Below are 16319 nucleotides of genomic sequence, written 5' to 3'. Positions count from 1 at the left end.
GTGTCCCATGATCTGAATTTGTCTGATTGTGTCTTCCTGATGGTATTTGATTTGTTCCATAGTCCCTCTTATTTGTTGTAAACTAGGAGGTGGCGCCATAGGCGTGGTTGATTGAGGGTGAACTTTGCCAAAATTTCTACATAGGTGACTTCGCATTCTTTGATGTCAGTCAGGCACGTGGTATCAAGTTGTGGGTTTTTCCCACCAAATAATAAAAATTGCTGTGCATTTAACTCAAAATGTTTTAGATAGCATATTAAAGAAATGGCGGTTAGTGATAACCTGGAGGTAATGACCTTGGAGGAGGGAGGAGCTTTGCCTCGCTCCCCTAACCAGTTGCATTGGGAAGCTTTGACCTTACAGGGGGCATGGCTCTCGTTCCATTTTCATGTGCCTGTAGGCAGGCAGCCTTATCTCTCAAAGCCCCCTTCTCTTGTCTATAAAATGGTGGTATTAGTAATAAAAGTGTTAGCAGCAAATGAGCTAATCCTTGGCACCTGTCCACACTCGCCTGTTGGCGTTATTGTAGTGGGCCTTCCGGAAGGGAAGGAGGCAGGAAGGCACAGGGGAGGCAGAGGATTGCCGTGGGCGGGGACACCGGCTGGGATGCCCATGGAGCCGGGCCTGATGGGCACAGCAGGCGGTCGGGTGCTCGCCACGGCCACCCTACCGTCAGGTGTGCTTTTCTGGGTGGTTTCCCGCTTCAGTTAACACACCGTTTTTGTTCATGTTTCTGAGATTCCCGGGAACTAGGAGACTGACAGCCCCTCTTAGTATACGTGGGGTTCATGAATGTAGTTCTCCACAGTCTTTTCTTCTCTCTTTGACCGGCCCATCCCGCTTGCCCTGCCCTTGCCCACGCGCTCTGAATTGCTCCTTCTCTTCATGCCCCACTGTGTCTCCCCCTTATCCTTCCTTTTCAGGCAGGTGGTTCCGTGGCAAAGCTGTGTGGGCTAGAGCAGCATTCCACGGCCTGAAGGACAGAGCTTCTCACTAAGAATCAGGAGGGAAGCACTTCCCTTTTTAAATGTTGTGGTTTGTATTAGCTATTCAGTATAACGCTAGTATTTTCAGGTATATGCTGTCATCTTTCCCCCATTTCCACTCTCAGAAAGATACTTTATAGGCATAATTTAAAGCCTATCTACTGAGGGGTAATTGACATATAGTAAAATTTGCCGTTTACATGTACAGTTATGAGTTTTTACCCCTGTGTGCAGTCACACAACCAACAGGACACTGCCACACCCCAAGGAATTCCTTCGTGCGTCTCTGTGACTGGCTAGATCTTGGAGTAATAAAAGTATTTTAGGCTAATAGCCCTTGACCTGAAATAGTTGATAGTATCATCACGTTTGAAAAGGAGGTTATCAAAATCATATCCAGCTAGCCCTCTGGAATTCCTGGGCTCTGTCTCGACAAAGCCTCCTGCTATATGGCTTGGGAGGAGAGAGGCACCTGTCAGCTGCTTCCCACCAAGATTCTCAAGGAGTCTCTCTCATTTAAAGTACTAATTAAAATAGTTCATGTAGTTTGTAGTATTTATCTGTAAAGCCAGAATAACATGAACTTGAAGACAAAGGTTACAGTTGCCTTTAGTTAAGTTTTCTTTGAATCAACTCAAACTGGATTAGAGATCCAAATGCAAGAGTCATGAGACTGTATAATTGTTAGTGTGAAATAACAGTAAATTCCCTTTTTAATGTAGAAGTGTGGTTTTAAACTTTTAAACTAGGACTCAAACTCCAGGAACAATCAAAGGATGATAAATTTGATGGCAGATAGAAAAGCATTTTTTTTTGAAACATTGCATTATAAAAATACACGATAAATAAAAATGACAAACTTGGAGAAAGTATTTTTATCATATCACAAGTAAAATCTAATATCTCTAATATAGGAAGAACTCTTAAAAATCAAAGTTAAAAATATCAAAAATCATATAGAAAAAAGAGCAAAAGACATAGACAGTTCACAAAAAAGTTATGCAATGGCTCTTCACCATATAAAAGGATCATCAAATTGACTTACAATAAGAGAAACACAAATGAAAGCCACCCTAAGATATTCTCACCTTTGTCAGATTGACAAAAAATAAAATCTTGACAAGTCATTCTGTTGGCAAGGCTGTGGGAGAACAGACTTTCCTATGCATTGCTGTTGGGAGCAAAAATAGTTCAACCCCTATGAAGAGGGATTTCACAATGTCTAGACTGCATATGCATTTACTATTTGATCCAGCAACCTCACTTCTAGTAGAAATTTACCCTGAAGATACATGCTCACAAATGCAAAATAATGTTGTGTAGCTTGTAATTGCAAAATATTAACAGCCTAAATGCCCATCTGTAAGAGACTGGCTGCTATAGTACATCATACATTGGAGTCCTATGTAGCCCTAAGAAAGAATGAGAAAAATCTGTGAACTTGTGTAGAATGAGTTTCAGGATATATTGAAAAAAACAAATGGCAAAAAATGTGTGTCTGTGTGTGTGTGTGTGTGCGCGCGCGCACGCGCGTGAGTGCACATTTGGTAAGAAAGAAGAAATAACAAGGATAAGGGAGGAATTAATAAAAGTGGTTAACTATAGTGGGTAAGTGGGAGTGGTTTGGAGGATACCTGTATGGGAGTGAGACTTACCTGGTATATCTCTTTATATGGTTTGATTTTTAAACTGTACACATGTTCAGCATATTCAAAACATAACATCTAAAAGGATGAACAAAAAGAAAACCCTAAAATTGAATATATATGAACAGAAACAAGTGAACCTAACTATATGTCAAATTGCTAACAGAGGAAAGGAATTCCCAGACTTCATAACATAGTACTTTGTATCCCGTGAATGGAATATATTCTAAGGACAAAAACTAGAAATCTTACACTTAGTAGTCTAGTCAATAGTGATATTGGTATAATCCTGGGACGTGTTACATGATGACATAGGATAGGAGACATGAATGAGGACACTGGTGTGTGAGGGATCGGGATGCTCGGTGTAGGAGGAGAGTTACGAATCTGGAAAGAAGGTAATCCAGTGGTGTTGGGTTGAAATGGAGGTATCATTAGGACCCGTGATTAAAAAATAATCATAATTTAAAAAAAAATTGTACCTCTCGTCACTGAATGACACCCAGGAACAGTGATTCCCCCCGGTGCTCAGGTCTCGGTTTAGAAATACCATTTTCCATCAGAATGAACCAGGGCTCCTTAGAGAAGTGGTTGACTCCAGGGCCGGAGCTGAGACAAGGACAAGTTGAGCTGGGAGCATCTTGTGTCTGAAAGCAAGGAACTGCTCACAAAAGTGGGGAGACGTGGGGGGCCTTTAATGTCAAAAAAAACGGGAACCTACTTGACTGAGCAGCTCTGGGCGAGTTTGGGACAATTTAATTATTGAAAAGGATAGTCACGGAAGTGAATTAGAGAACTAAAGAAGAAGGAATTCATGCATCTACAGTGAATTTCCAAAGAGCAAAAGAGGGAGAGAGAGTCGGGACAGAGGAAAGCCGTTTTTTACAAAAGGACGCTAACAGATACAGATGGGATGATAAAATTAGGAACTCAGAATTTTTAAGCCCACTATGCAAGAATGTTAATAAGCTAGTGGGATATAATAATTGCACAATTCTTAGAACTCACCCTACAGATTATTAATTACAAAAGGGTAAAGGTACTTTTAAAATGGAGAGTTCCAGCAGTCACTACCCTAACCAAGAATTCCCACAGTCTGGGGGACATCCTGAGGTGACAGGCCTCCCGATGCGATGGTGTAAGATGTACACGATACCCCAGCAGTCTCCTTGCCAAAAAAATTTTTAACCTGGCTCTAAACATGACACATGGTAGCCAAACACAGCATAGGGACTGATTAGATTGGGGGAGTGGGGCAGATATTTGCACTTTTATAAACGGAAATTTAAATATGGCCTGAATATTAGGTTACATTATTAAACTAGTGTCACATTTCTGGGGTGTGATACAGAGAGGCGATGATGGGACAGAAAATGCTTATGCTTGCTAAAATGACTGGGTGAAGTGCATCACGTCTGCAAGCTACTTTCCAACAGCTCAGCTGACAGATTGGCATATACATGCAGTAAAACAATTGGAAAATGTTAAAAATCAAGAGTTTTCTCTGACAAATTGTGTTTTGCTTTTCTTCAAAAGCACTTAGGACACACACTCCTGATAGCAAATTCAAAAATGAAACTGTAGCTCCTCAGAGCCAGGTTGGCTCTACATTTCTTAGAGATTGTTTTTAAATTGTGCTACAGTTTAGACTCATGTTTATTTGGCAATGAAAGGTTTTGCACCAACTTGATTTTCTTGCTAGATGGAGGAAGCCAGGTACAAGAGTATATACTCTGTGTTGACGAATTCTGTTTTTGTTCATTGTCATTAAATGGCTTGTTTCTGGGCAGATACATTTCACACCTTCATGTTGCTGCTTGTAGGACCATTGCCTTTTAGACTTTTTAAGACATTTTCTTTGATGGTACCAGCAGAGGACTGCAAGCCCCTGGTGCCTAGGGGCATTACCTGGTTTTGTCTGGAAAATTTATGCACATTTTACTCCTTATTCTCTCTACCCAATGCTTTAAATCTAAAAGTCCTCTCCCAAATTTGCAGTTAAAATTAACATGGCCAAAAGACTTAACCTCTTATTTCTGGTCTAACAAAATTTCAAATAATATTTGTAAATTGCACCTTCAATTAATTATTAAGCAAAAGTTGGTGTTGGGGATACAGTGATGGGTGAAACGGTCCCAGTTCCTGTTCTTAGGGCAATTCTAGCCCACGGGCACCTGGGCAGGTCAGCATGAAGATGTCCTCAGTGCTGTGAAGGGGCCGAGGTGCACATGGAGACCCGCCCTGGGATGGCAGGTCATCTGAGCCGACAGCGCAGGATTAGTGGGGTCAGCAAACCAAGACCACAAATGGAGCCGGCCACAGCCTGTCGGAATGCCTTCCGAGAAGAGTTTTGGAGCTAAGGTCATCTTTCCCAGTTCCGCCAAAGCCGTACTTTCAGAGCAGGTCCTTCAGTAGTTTCCTCTTGCCTGCAGGAAGAGGGCGTTTGCTACCTGGTCCCCTCTGACCATCACCTCAGCCCCCGTGCTGCCACCTACAGTAAAGTCTCTGCAGTTAGTTCTCCAGGATTCCTGGGTCTATTTGTTGACTCTCATGTAGCACATGCTTTTCTACTCGGAACCCCTTGCATGTGCTTTTCGTCCTCCTTCTGCTTAAGTGACTTTCCTACAGGTGCCCACAGCACCCTGCATTGCCCCCCTCACCGCCCTTCACGATGGCTATGGTTATTCTCCTTCACACAACAGAAACCCCTCAAGGGCCCAGGGGTAGTTTTTTCCATAGTCATACCTGCTTTAATTGTGTCTGTGTCAAGCAGACACTCAAGAAATGCTTCTTAAATGACCAGAATAATAAATCCCTTCATCTAGCCCCAGGGTTGTCAGCCTTTGCAGTGTCTGGTGCCTCAGCCTCACCCAGAAGTTGTTGTTCAAAATCCAGATTCAAGGACTCCACTAGCAGCTCTGACTAACCAGGGCTGGGTGAAATGCAGTAATTTCCATTTTTAACTAGTGACTCTCAAGGAATCATGAAGCAGCTTCCTGGCAACTTGGGGGTGATTTATAGAAATCGTGGTCAGAAAGTCCTAAGTAATAGGGGAAACACATTATAAATCCCAAGAAGGAGATCCTGGAATATTTCCTGGAGGAAGTGGTATTTGCTTTGTGCCTTGAATGATAAATAAAAATTGAACATTAGAAATGGGTGGATGGCAGAAGGGATGAGCAAAGTCCCAGAAGCAAGAACCTGGACCATTTTGCCTGAAGTGCAGATTTGTGAACAGGCCAGTGAGAGGCCAGGCTGGGGAAGGGTTGGGGTCACCTGGGTACCGAGGAGGAAATGGGGTGCCTCCAGCAGGGCTTTGAACAAAGTAAGCATTTGTCTGGGGCTGGTTAGGTTCTTTTTTTGTCTTGGGGCTAAAGCCTGACGTGAGAGTGCATCATGACAAAGGCTCAGAATTTCTCTGAACATCTAGTGACCCTGTTAACTTGAAAAACTTTTCATCTGCAAAAACCCATCACCTCTTCACATATTTAAGATAAACTTTCCTTGTACACAAGGTCGGCAAACTTTTTCTGGAAAAGGACAAGCAGTAGTATTTTAGACTCTGTGCTCTCTGTTGTGACGGCTCCATGGTCCCTTCGCAGCACGAAAGTTGCTGTAGGTGCCTCATCAATAAATGAGGGTGGCTGTGTCCCAGGAAAACTTGATGCACTCAAGCAGGTAGTTTGCCAGATTTGGCTCACAGGTGTAAAGAAGGGCAGAACACTTGTTTCCTTTCCAGTCGTCAGTACAGAATTAAGGAGCAGGCAGTTCTGTCTACTCGGGGAGCCCAAGGACCGGAAGTTTGGGTGCTCCTGTGAGTCAGGTGCAGAGGGAGGAGCCTAGGGCCGAGATCTTCATGCTGAAGTGCCTGAAAAGCCGCTTTATGAGATGAGACTATCAAGTGCTTTGTCATGCTCAGTCTTTCTCTTGGAAAATTGGCTTTGTTGCTTGTCATTTAGGGAAGCTCTTGTTGAATGGAGTCTTATGGTCTTGTTGCAACTTTCCCTCAGAAAGGGAAAGCCACTGATTCATGCTGCCAGTTCTGGAGACCACACCTCACTGCGAGGGTACTGACTGCTGCTTACTGTAAAGCAGTCGCTCGTCCCCCAGCCAGGACTGCTGGTGGCAGGCAGTGCACCTGGCTGAGTGGTGAACATCTAAGCCGTCATCACGGGAGACGTTGCCTGGGGCAGCACACGTGGCAGTTTCCTATTATCGCCCACTTTCAAAGGAACCAGGGTCTTCCTGGCTTGAAAGCGAGTGAGCGTCTGTGTATCAGAGCTCTCAGGGCCTCTGGTCGTGGTGAAGCCATAAAATGCTTGCCCTGGAAGGTGTCCAGGCTGTGATCAGGTTTGGAGTGAGGTCAGAAATAATTGATGTCTCCAGGAGTGGGACCCAGAGTCGTCCTCACTGGCCCACGTCCAGTGGTCACCAGTGCAGCGTTCCCAAGGACGAGCTTGCTAAGTGCAACCCATATTACAGTGCCGTAGGACGCATTGCTTGACGTTTGAAACAACAGTAAAATAGATGCCGTTTGGACCGTTGGAGGTGGTGTCCATTCCTAATTAGATGCTGACCTCCCTTTACCCTTTCTGTACATAGCTGAAAAATTGTGCTTAAGGAATTTGTGTTGAAATGAAACCGTCTTTTCCCCTTTGATACACATGCCCACTTCAGGTGACCTTCATTTCCACTTTGACAGCACTATGCCATAGGTTCCTCTGACAGGTAATTAATTATAAATGGATGGTTGGCAGAGGGCACGCCCGTGTCAATGGCCGCCAGCAGTGCATCTGCTGTGCACCGTGCAGCCTGTTCCTATGTCTTAAAGCCATCGGCCTGCCTACTCTCAATTGATGTCATTGCATGATAAAAATGGCCAAGAGAACAAGAGGGTCTTGACCCTCATCTGCCTCAAAATGGTGCATGCCGACTCTGGACTTGGAAAGCGGCTGCTTGCCTGCTCAGCCTACTTCCTCTCTCAGTCAGAGCAGGACACAGTCAGACAGCTCAGGGGAAGCCAGCTGGGTTCCCATCCTGCTGGCCAGGACCCTGATACGAGGCTGCTTGGTGATATTTAAGAAGGCTCTGGACGTCTGGGAGTTCCCAGCCCAGCAAGCAGGAGCCAGTTTTATATTTTACCCTGAAAGTAATGTTAAAAGTAGTGATCACGTTCTCATGTGAGCCCGTAAAGCCACCTTAATAAAACTAACTGAAAATGCTGTACATACCCAATAAAAAATGACAAAATCTTTTCAATTTGAGTAGCTCAAGTGTTTATAAAGTTAATATGAAGTATCTGTAATATAATTGAATGATGACATAAGAGTATCTGCATTTAGTTTGAGGATATGAGCAGGAGATTTTATGGAGAGTCTGCATTCTTCCTGGGTCCTTTAAAAATTAAGGTGTAGAACACTTTTGAATCTTTTTTATGATTAAGCAGAATATTGTATTTACTGTTGATTTGTAACTTACAGCTTTCCTTTTCCTCAATAGATCTCGATCACTAATGTGATTTTAATGCTTATCCTCTACGATGTAGTGTTTGACTTACAAAAGGGAACCACACAGGAAGATAAATTTTTTGTTTGATAACCGTTAAGAATTTGAAAGGGAGGAGGAGGTGGAGGGTGGTGAAATACAAGACATACAGTGATGTTTAATGAGGAGCTCACAGACTTGGCAGGAAAGAGAGATGTCAAACGGCCAACATGCCCCACCCCCAAGGGGAAAGGTGGCGATGGCAGGGGCCGGTGTTGGGGTGCTGGTGCTGACTGCAGGGCTCCCCCAGGGCCCACCCTGGGGCTGTCTTGGGGAGAGCAGGAGGGGTGGATGGAGAAGCCAGTGGCCCTGGCTGCATGGCAGAAGAGATCTTTGCAGACTGGGGTTCTTTCTTCCAGGTGTGCCTGCATTTACTCATGTGCTGTTTGTCTATGGAAAAGACTGTTAAGCTGTCAAATAGTGAACTACCTCGGTAGTTCCTGATGCCGTGATCATGGTTTTGGTCTCGTTTCTTTTAGGTTACCCCTGTTTCAGGCCAGTGCTTTTGCATTTCTGGCCCCTGCTCGAGCCATCCTGTCTTTAGATAAATGGAAATGTAACACCACAGGTAATTGCAGTTATTTCCACATATGTCATTGGGGTCCTTTAATGCAGGTGATAAAAGGGAGGCCCTTGGCAGCTTTAAATCCTTTCTGGAATCAAGCACAGAAAACACAAACCAACAAACAGCTTAGAACACTCCAATCTGTGGATCGTGTTTCTGTCTCTCTCTCTATCCACTCGTTCATCCCTAACCCCAGAGCAAGTAAGAACCAGAAGGGACCTCATTTCTCTACGCTAATGAAATTTATAAGTATGGAAATGGAAGAGAAAAATATTTGTGCTATTTTTCTGCCTCTTTCTTTCAGTGGATTTTATGAACCACCAGTAATCACTCTCTTTGCTGCGTCAGCATCCCTTCTCTGAAACATCTCTGCTTTTTAAGGATCTGGCTGCTTTGGTTTTCTGCAAATGACTTTCATCCCCTTTATCCCCATAGTGATTGCAAAGGTCCTTAAGTAACCCTGTAAGGTCAGGAAAAGATGAGATAGGGGATTTGAGAAAAGCCAGACCCCATGGTACTCTCAAAAAACTTCCATTTTAGGTTCTAGGAGCAAAGTTTTTCCAGCCTTCACTTCCTTTCTTGCTCCTAGGAGTTACTTTGTGACCACTGATTTGATTGGGGGACTGGAGAAGGCCCTCTGCTTTATCTAGGTTTTTACACCCTCAGTCAGGCAGCCTTGCTATTGGGCATTTCAATTAGCTGCTTGCAAAGGTTGGTCTTTGTGTGAGGCTGGCACTAGCATTGTGCATCACCAGTTCAGTCAGCTTTTGACAAGCTGGGAGCTCTCAGTCGATGAATAAATTTGGTTAAATTAGCATTGGGAAATCTACCTTTCAGTATGGTAAGCCGTACTGTTGAATTTTAGGGATGGGTATTGATACAAATATACTTAAAACAGGGAGGAAATTCTTCTTAAGACTAAAATGAATGTGTTTTGTGAAATATCGGCGTCACTCCAAGAAAAATTTTGTCTTTGTTTTTGTTTTCAAGATGTTTCAGTTGCCAACGGAACAACAGAACTGTTACACACAGAGCACATCTGGTATCCTCGGATACGCGAGGTAAAAGATGAGTGTCATTTGCTTGTGGCTGCTTTGTGTTTCTTCTCAGCTTCAGTGTTGGTTGTGCCCCCAAAATTGCAGTTGCTTGCACTAAGCCCTTTACTTTTCACCTACTGACATGTTTATTTCTGTTAAACTAAATTTAGATGACATCACTATAAAATAAAGCATTCAGAAATGCTTTGTGCAGCCAGACAGTATTATTTCTCATCCTTTATTTCCTTCCGTCTTTGCTCTGGTGCCCCCACAGACCTGCCCACTCACCCTCTCCAGTGTAACCAGCTGAGGGGCATGGCTCCCTTGAAAGAAGCTTCAGAGGCTTGTCAACAGGCAGCAGAACCATTCATTCTGGCCTCAGTGTTTGCCTGCACTTGTGGAAAGACTTGAAGATAATTGTCTAGTTACAGTGCACTTGAACAGAATGGGTCGTGGGAGTCCTCAGACATGAAGAATGGCTGGCTGACAATTTATCCAACTCTTTCAAAACCTCTAAGATCATTCACCATTAGTTCAGAACCAGCGTAGCCGTTCTGCACTATAGAAACATTCCTTTAGAGTTTTTGTCAATAACACTGTCTTTTAAATGTCCTGCTATGGCTCACTTTTTAAAGTCAAGAAGCCTCATTATAGTGTTCCTTTGAAGCTGGTTTTGAATGTCGTGTGTCCTAACGAATTATAAATTACTCCTCTCTCATTTATCAGTGGAAAACGCCAGTTGGCTTTGTGTCCCGTGCTCAGTTCTGTAATAGTCTTACGTCAGTGAGGTCATACTTAGGCCCCAGTCACACCCATTGGTTTCTTTTGGAGTTTCCGCGAACTTTCCAGCCGTGTCATGCCTGTTACATAATAACTCAATGCCTTGCAGAATTGTCAGTTGTAGTTGGAGGTGACATTTAGAGTACGTGATAGATAAGCAGCTTACTCTCATGTCTGTGCCCTTGCTTGTTCCAGATCCAGGGGGCTATCATCATGTCCTCCCTGATAGAAGTGGTCATCGGCCTCCTAGGCCTGCCTGGGGCTCTGCTGAAATACATCGGGCCCCTGACCATTACGCCCACGGTGGCCCTCATTGGCCTCTCTGGCTTCCAGGCAGCGGGAGAGAGAGCAGGGAAGCACTGGGGCATCGCCATGCTGTAAGTATTCCGAGACCACTCAGTTGTGGATGGTAACAGTCTCCCCCATTCCCACCATCGAGAGACAGCCTCTTGGAACATTTTGAACATTTACATAGACTTAGGAGGTAGGTTTTTTGTTGTTTTTGGTTTCCTTTTTTTTCTAAGTAAGAGGGGTCTGCCAGTTTAAACTTTACTTGCTTCATGTCAGGGAATTACTGAAGGGTGTTTTAGACCTGGAGGTTGGAAAGTGACGTAGAGTCAAGGTATGCCAAAGATAGCTCTGGCAGTGATGTGTAGAGGAAGGTTTCAAATTTTGGGAGTGGGTAAGATGGTGGTGTTATTAGCTCTTGACCTCTGAGGCCATGCCAACCCTCCTGCACATGAATTGAAACACTAGGAAGCCGAATCCTTTAGGTGAGACTCAAAAATACTTCCAGACTGACAGGGGCACCTGTTGGCATTGAAGGAGACATGGCTCCCAGGCCAGACAGAGCTGTGCACACCAGTGAGGAGCCAGAGTCCTGCTAGTTACTGCCAGTCCTTTTGTACAGGACTTCAAGCCTATGAAAAATGCCACTTACCCCTTTAAGTAATGATAGTAAAGACATCCAAGACTTTGATAATGATGTAAGATTATCAAACATGAGCCCTCCTATACCATTAGAGCCATGGAGTCTTCTGTATACCACACACAGAACGGACATTCTCTTGTGTGTCTATAGAGCATCTGTAAGAGTTGATCACATAATAGAGAAATGGTTCCAAGACTGATTTACCGACCAGTAAAATTTTTAAAACACAAGAGGACTTCCAGTTATTTTTGTTTCGCTTTTTGAAATGTTCTGTAATGATTTAATAACAGACAGTGCTTACTAAGCCTATGCATCCGTGCTTTACATAACACTTGTATTATTATAAATTAGGGATCTTTCATGAATAAGATTTTAATTAAAATGCCTCATTCTTAATGGTGAAAGACTTAAGTCAGGGCTGCCTATTGAAATCAGAAATGAAGATAAGCATGTTTATTATCACCAGTATCATTTAAAGTTTTCTTGGATGTTCTAATCAATGGGTAAGATAGGAAAATAAAATAATATGGATCAATACCAAAAATATCAGGAAGGAGGGGAATGGTGATTTGTCTTTATAAGAATTAAAATACATTCCAGAGCTTAATAACAATAGAGTGTTCCTGGGACAGGACTAATTTTTGTAGAGCAGAACAGGATGGATAGAAATAGAACCCAGAAAAAATTCATTTTAGTATATGATGCAGTCATATTTGAGATCAGCGGAAATGGAAGAATTATGTAGAAAAAATGAGATAATTATTTGGGAAAAAAAGTTAGATTCCTACTTTATATCAAATTACGTTTCAGTTAAATTAAGGCTGAAATGTAGAAAATAAAGCCGTAGAAGTGCTAGAAGAAAACTTACATAAACAAGTTAAATTGGCTGAAATGTAGAAGATAAAGCCATAAAAGTGCTAGAAGAAAACCTACATAAACATTTAATCATGAGATAGGGAAGATCTTAAAGCAGACATTGAAAAAAGAAAGATCGATAAATTTTACTTCTGATACACTTAAAACTCATATCAAAAGCCACTGAAACTAAATTATAAGTGAATTTGGGGAAAGTAAAACAAATTCCACGAGAAAGGCCAATGTCCCTGATTCATAGTTTCACTGATTAATTTAAAAGAGGGAGGGTCCCAGTGGAGTGATGGATGAGAGATATGATATGAACAGCCATTTAACAAAAAAAGGACATAGAAATAGCCAATGAGTGTGTAGAAAGGATTACCCTCCCCAGTTATGAAAATGCATGTTCACAGGGATTCTGTAAGCACTAGTGTAGTGGTGGGGGATTAGTTTGTACAACATGGGTCCTAAATCACTCCAATAGAGGTGGCATTTAGAGGCAGAGTCTCAGGGGAGGGTAAATGGGGCACCATTTCTAACATTTCTGACACATCATGTATAGGCCTTTGATGGGAACTGTGGTGTTCTTGAAAAAACTGACTTTTTGATTACTTTTCTTAGGGATAATTTCAAACCTGTTTTCAAAAGTTGAGAAAATAGTGTAACATGAGCCCTCCTGTACCATCACCAAACACTCAAGAGAAGTCTCATTTTATCTATACCCCCAAATACCGTATTTTGCCACGTATAGTGCACACTTCCCCCTCCCAAATTTATGAGGGGAAAATAAGGATGTGCATTATACATGGGTAGTACTAATTCCGTATCTATGTAAATGTTTTTAATTCTTTTATTTATGCTTATGAGTTAAAAGTGTAACTCTAAAAATCAATGATATGCATATGCAAAATAATACCCTGGAATATGATCATTGGTTTTGTTGCACTTCTGATGAACTTGCAACGAGGAAGAGTTCTTGGCCTTCTATGATACATAAATATCCTACATTTGTTACTGGTACATAAAATTTCTTGTACATTGCATCTGTTCTTGTGTTCTGTAATTATTTGTTACATAAAATTTCTTGTACCCTAATATGTTAAAAAAAATAAATGCTCAAGTTCCTTTATGATACAAAACACAATTACCTGAATGTAAATAAATAAAAATTTGAATTAAAAAATTAAAACGAAAGATTTTTTCCCCTGAAAGTTTGAGCCAAAAACATGGGTGCGCATTATACGTGGCAAAATACGGTACATTTAAATTCCAGTCATTTGAAGTTTAGCAGTAGCTAAACAGACAAATCTAAAGTAGGGTAGTAGTCCATTCCTCCATCGTACCCCTCAAAAAATCTGCTTATGATTAACTAGTAAAAATTAAATATTTATCCTTCCATAGTTTTATATTGTTTATGTATAAATACAAACATGTACATATACAGCTTTACTATTATAATTTTATAATTTGTTTTTCACCCCAACAGTTTTTGTTGGGCTCACCTCTCCAAGACAATGCTTTGATGTAGTCTTTATAAAACTGCACAATGTTAAACAGTATGAAATAGTCTGTAATTGATTAAACCATTCCCCAGGTGAGACTCATGAACGTTGTATAAAATATTTGCTGTTGCAAACGATGCTGAACTACGTAATACATGTAAAAAAATGACTATTAAATAACGATAAAGTTTTTTAAATTGATAAAAAATTGGTGGAGATTTAAAAGTTCGATAAGACCCTATATTACAGAGAGTAGCAAATGAATGTTCTTGGTTCCTGAATGATACTGTAAATTCACCCAGCCTTTCCGTACGTATCCGTAATGCAGTTTGTATTGTCTTAAAAGCTTTTCAATAAGGTATTTACTGTTTGCCAGATCCGTTCTAGTCCTAGGAACTTGTCGTACAGAGATACTGAGGCAAGTGCCAGGGAGGGGTGATCCATCACAGTTGTTTGTGTTGTCACAACCATATGGCAATTGTTAAACAAGATGTGGTACGTCTATAAGATGGAATGCTAAGCAGTCACTAATGTCAGGTGCTGGTGCAGATCTCCATCTGTCAAGGTCATGGCGTCAATAGGGTTCAAGCTGGTTGGGAGGCAACATGTGAAGTATGACGCCACCTCGGGTCAGATGATGACCTGTTGCCACTCCAGGACAACTATGATGTCGGGCCGTCCAGTCTCATCTCTATCCCCAGCATGACTCATAAACATCCTGGGAATGCAAACCGTGCAGGATTGGACCAACGTGCTGCGTGCTTGTTACCCAGTGATAGAATAATGAGTGATCTTCAGGATTTTGTCTTTCTTTTTGTTTATCTGCCTTTTATAATTTCCCTACATTTTAGTATGCATTTCTTGAATAGTATACGTAAGGTAAAAGAAAGGTCAACAAGCAAATGATATGTGAATGTGAGGTAGACAGAGCCAGCTGTGGTGGATGGAACCCTGGCCCGAGGATCTGGGGCTCAGATCCTTTTCTCTCCTCTGCGAACAGGGGCATGTCCCCCACCTTCTGCCTCTGCTGTGGGGCCGCCTGCCCTACTTGCCCCACAGCTGTATTTGAGAATAAACATAAATTAGAAGTGGATGGATTTTCGAGAGGGAAGAAAGCGGAGTTCTCATCTGCCTGGTCCACTCACTTAATTTGTGCTGCCAGATTTGGGCCTGAGATCTGGGTGTCCTTCCTTCGATTCTGTACGTGTCCCCTGTCCTTTTTAAAACATGCTTTGAAAAGCGAGCACCACAGTGCAGGTCTCATTGCCAGGAGGAGTGTCACCTAAAATAATAATAGCAGACTTGGGGTGTTTTTGGGTCTCAGCGTGTTCACTTTGAAATAAGTCAGTAGCATTTTTTAAAACATGAAAATTTCATGTTGGTCTAAGTTTAAAATAAACCAATTTTAGTATCCTTCACTGCCATATAGTTGTTTTTTTGTTAAACTTCACTACCGCAGGAAAATTGGAATGACTTGAGCACTGTGTGTGTTTTCAACCTTCAATCGGTACTGGCCCGGTGACTCTGTGGTGGGGCAGAGACCCCCATCAGCGGCCAGCGAAGGGCCCGAGTGGGGGGGAGACGGTGGAACAGCACCAGCCTCCACTCCAGCTGGCTGCGGTCCACACCTCATTAGGTGTGTGGCAGTGAAGCTGCACTTGACCGGCAGTCAATGGAGCCGATAATTCCATCTCAGTAATTGGAACTGTGCCCAGGAACAATTAAGCTTAGCTTTGACGGAAAACTCACTCTTCTGCCAGCTCTGCCTCGGGTTGTAAGTCAAGGAGCAAGTGCCAATGGGTGATGAAACACATCATGGTACACCTTTATTGTTTCAGTGATGGGAAACCATCCCACACCTGCCACACTCCGGGCAGTGGACTGATGAGGTAGTGGCAGGTCCTGCTGCAAGGAAGTCACCTGACATCGCTGCCTCTTGCAGCCCTCAGTGCAGCTGGGTCAGGAGTGTGGGGCTCAGGGTAAAGGGACTTCGGAGCCAGCCCAGGCATCCCAGCCCTTATGACCCGTGTGGCAAAGTAGTTCAGAGCCCAGGCTGTAGAGCTAGACCCCTGGTTTGCCTCCACACCCTGCAAACTGTAGCTGGATGGTCATCGACTGTTGGCTTTGTCTCTCTAAGGGGGATGATCATAGAGGCTACTGCAAACGGCTGAGATGATGGGGTTAACCTTCCCGTAATGTCTGGCACACAGAAACCTCTCAAGGATATTACCGTTAATATCCACTTCAACTGTGTATAGCTTTCTTAAATACCGAAGCTTTACTTTTTGCTCTTTAAAAGTAATTCAGGCTCTTTGTAAGTAAATCAGAAAATACAGAAAGGTAGGAAAAATTTGCATGTATGGCCACCTGAAGCCAATCCCTATTAGCATTTTGGATCCCATCTTTACTGTTTTCACGTATGCGTATGGGTGTACGTGCATGCTCGTTCGGTTGTTGCTTGTTTTTAGTTAAT

The 16319-nt window shown here is 42.7% G+C and overlaps 1 protein-coding gene across 4 annotated transcripts in view; it reads left to right on the top strand.

Moving 5' to 3' along the window:
* The window catches only part of SLC23A2 (solute carrier family 23 member 2), a 112607-nt gene that overhangs the window by 75037 nt on the left and 21251 nt on the right, over positions 1-16319 (top strand). For all 4 annotated transcript variants that reach the window (XM_033095394.1, XM_033095393.1, XM_033095396.1 and 1 more), the window contains 3 exons: positions 8656-8744; positions 9732-9802; positions 10754-10935. In XM_033095394.1, the coding sequence (XP_032951285.1) occupies positions 8656-8744; positions 9732-9802; positions 10754-10935 (342 nt within the window). The remainder of the gene's footprint in view (positions 1-8655; positions 8745-9731; positions 9803-10753; positions 10936-16319) is intronic.

The sequence above is a fragment of the Rhinolophus ferrumequinum genome, chromosome 23, assembly GCF_004115265.2.
Source record: "Rhinolophus ferrumequinum isolate MPI-CBG mRhiFer1 chromosome 23, mRhiFer1_v1.p, whole genome shotgun sequence".
Lineage (NCBI taxonomy): Eukaryota > Metazoa > Chordata > Mammalia > Chiroptera > Rhinolophidae > Rhinolophus > Rhinolophus ferrumequinum.
Note: the sequence above shows the minus strand (reverse complement) of the source record. Positions and strands in the feature narration are given on the sequence as shown.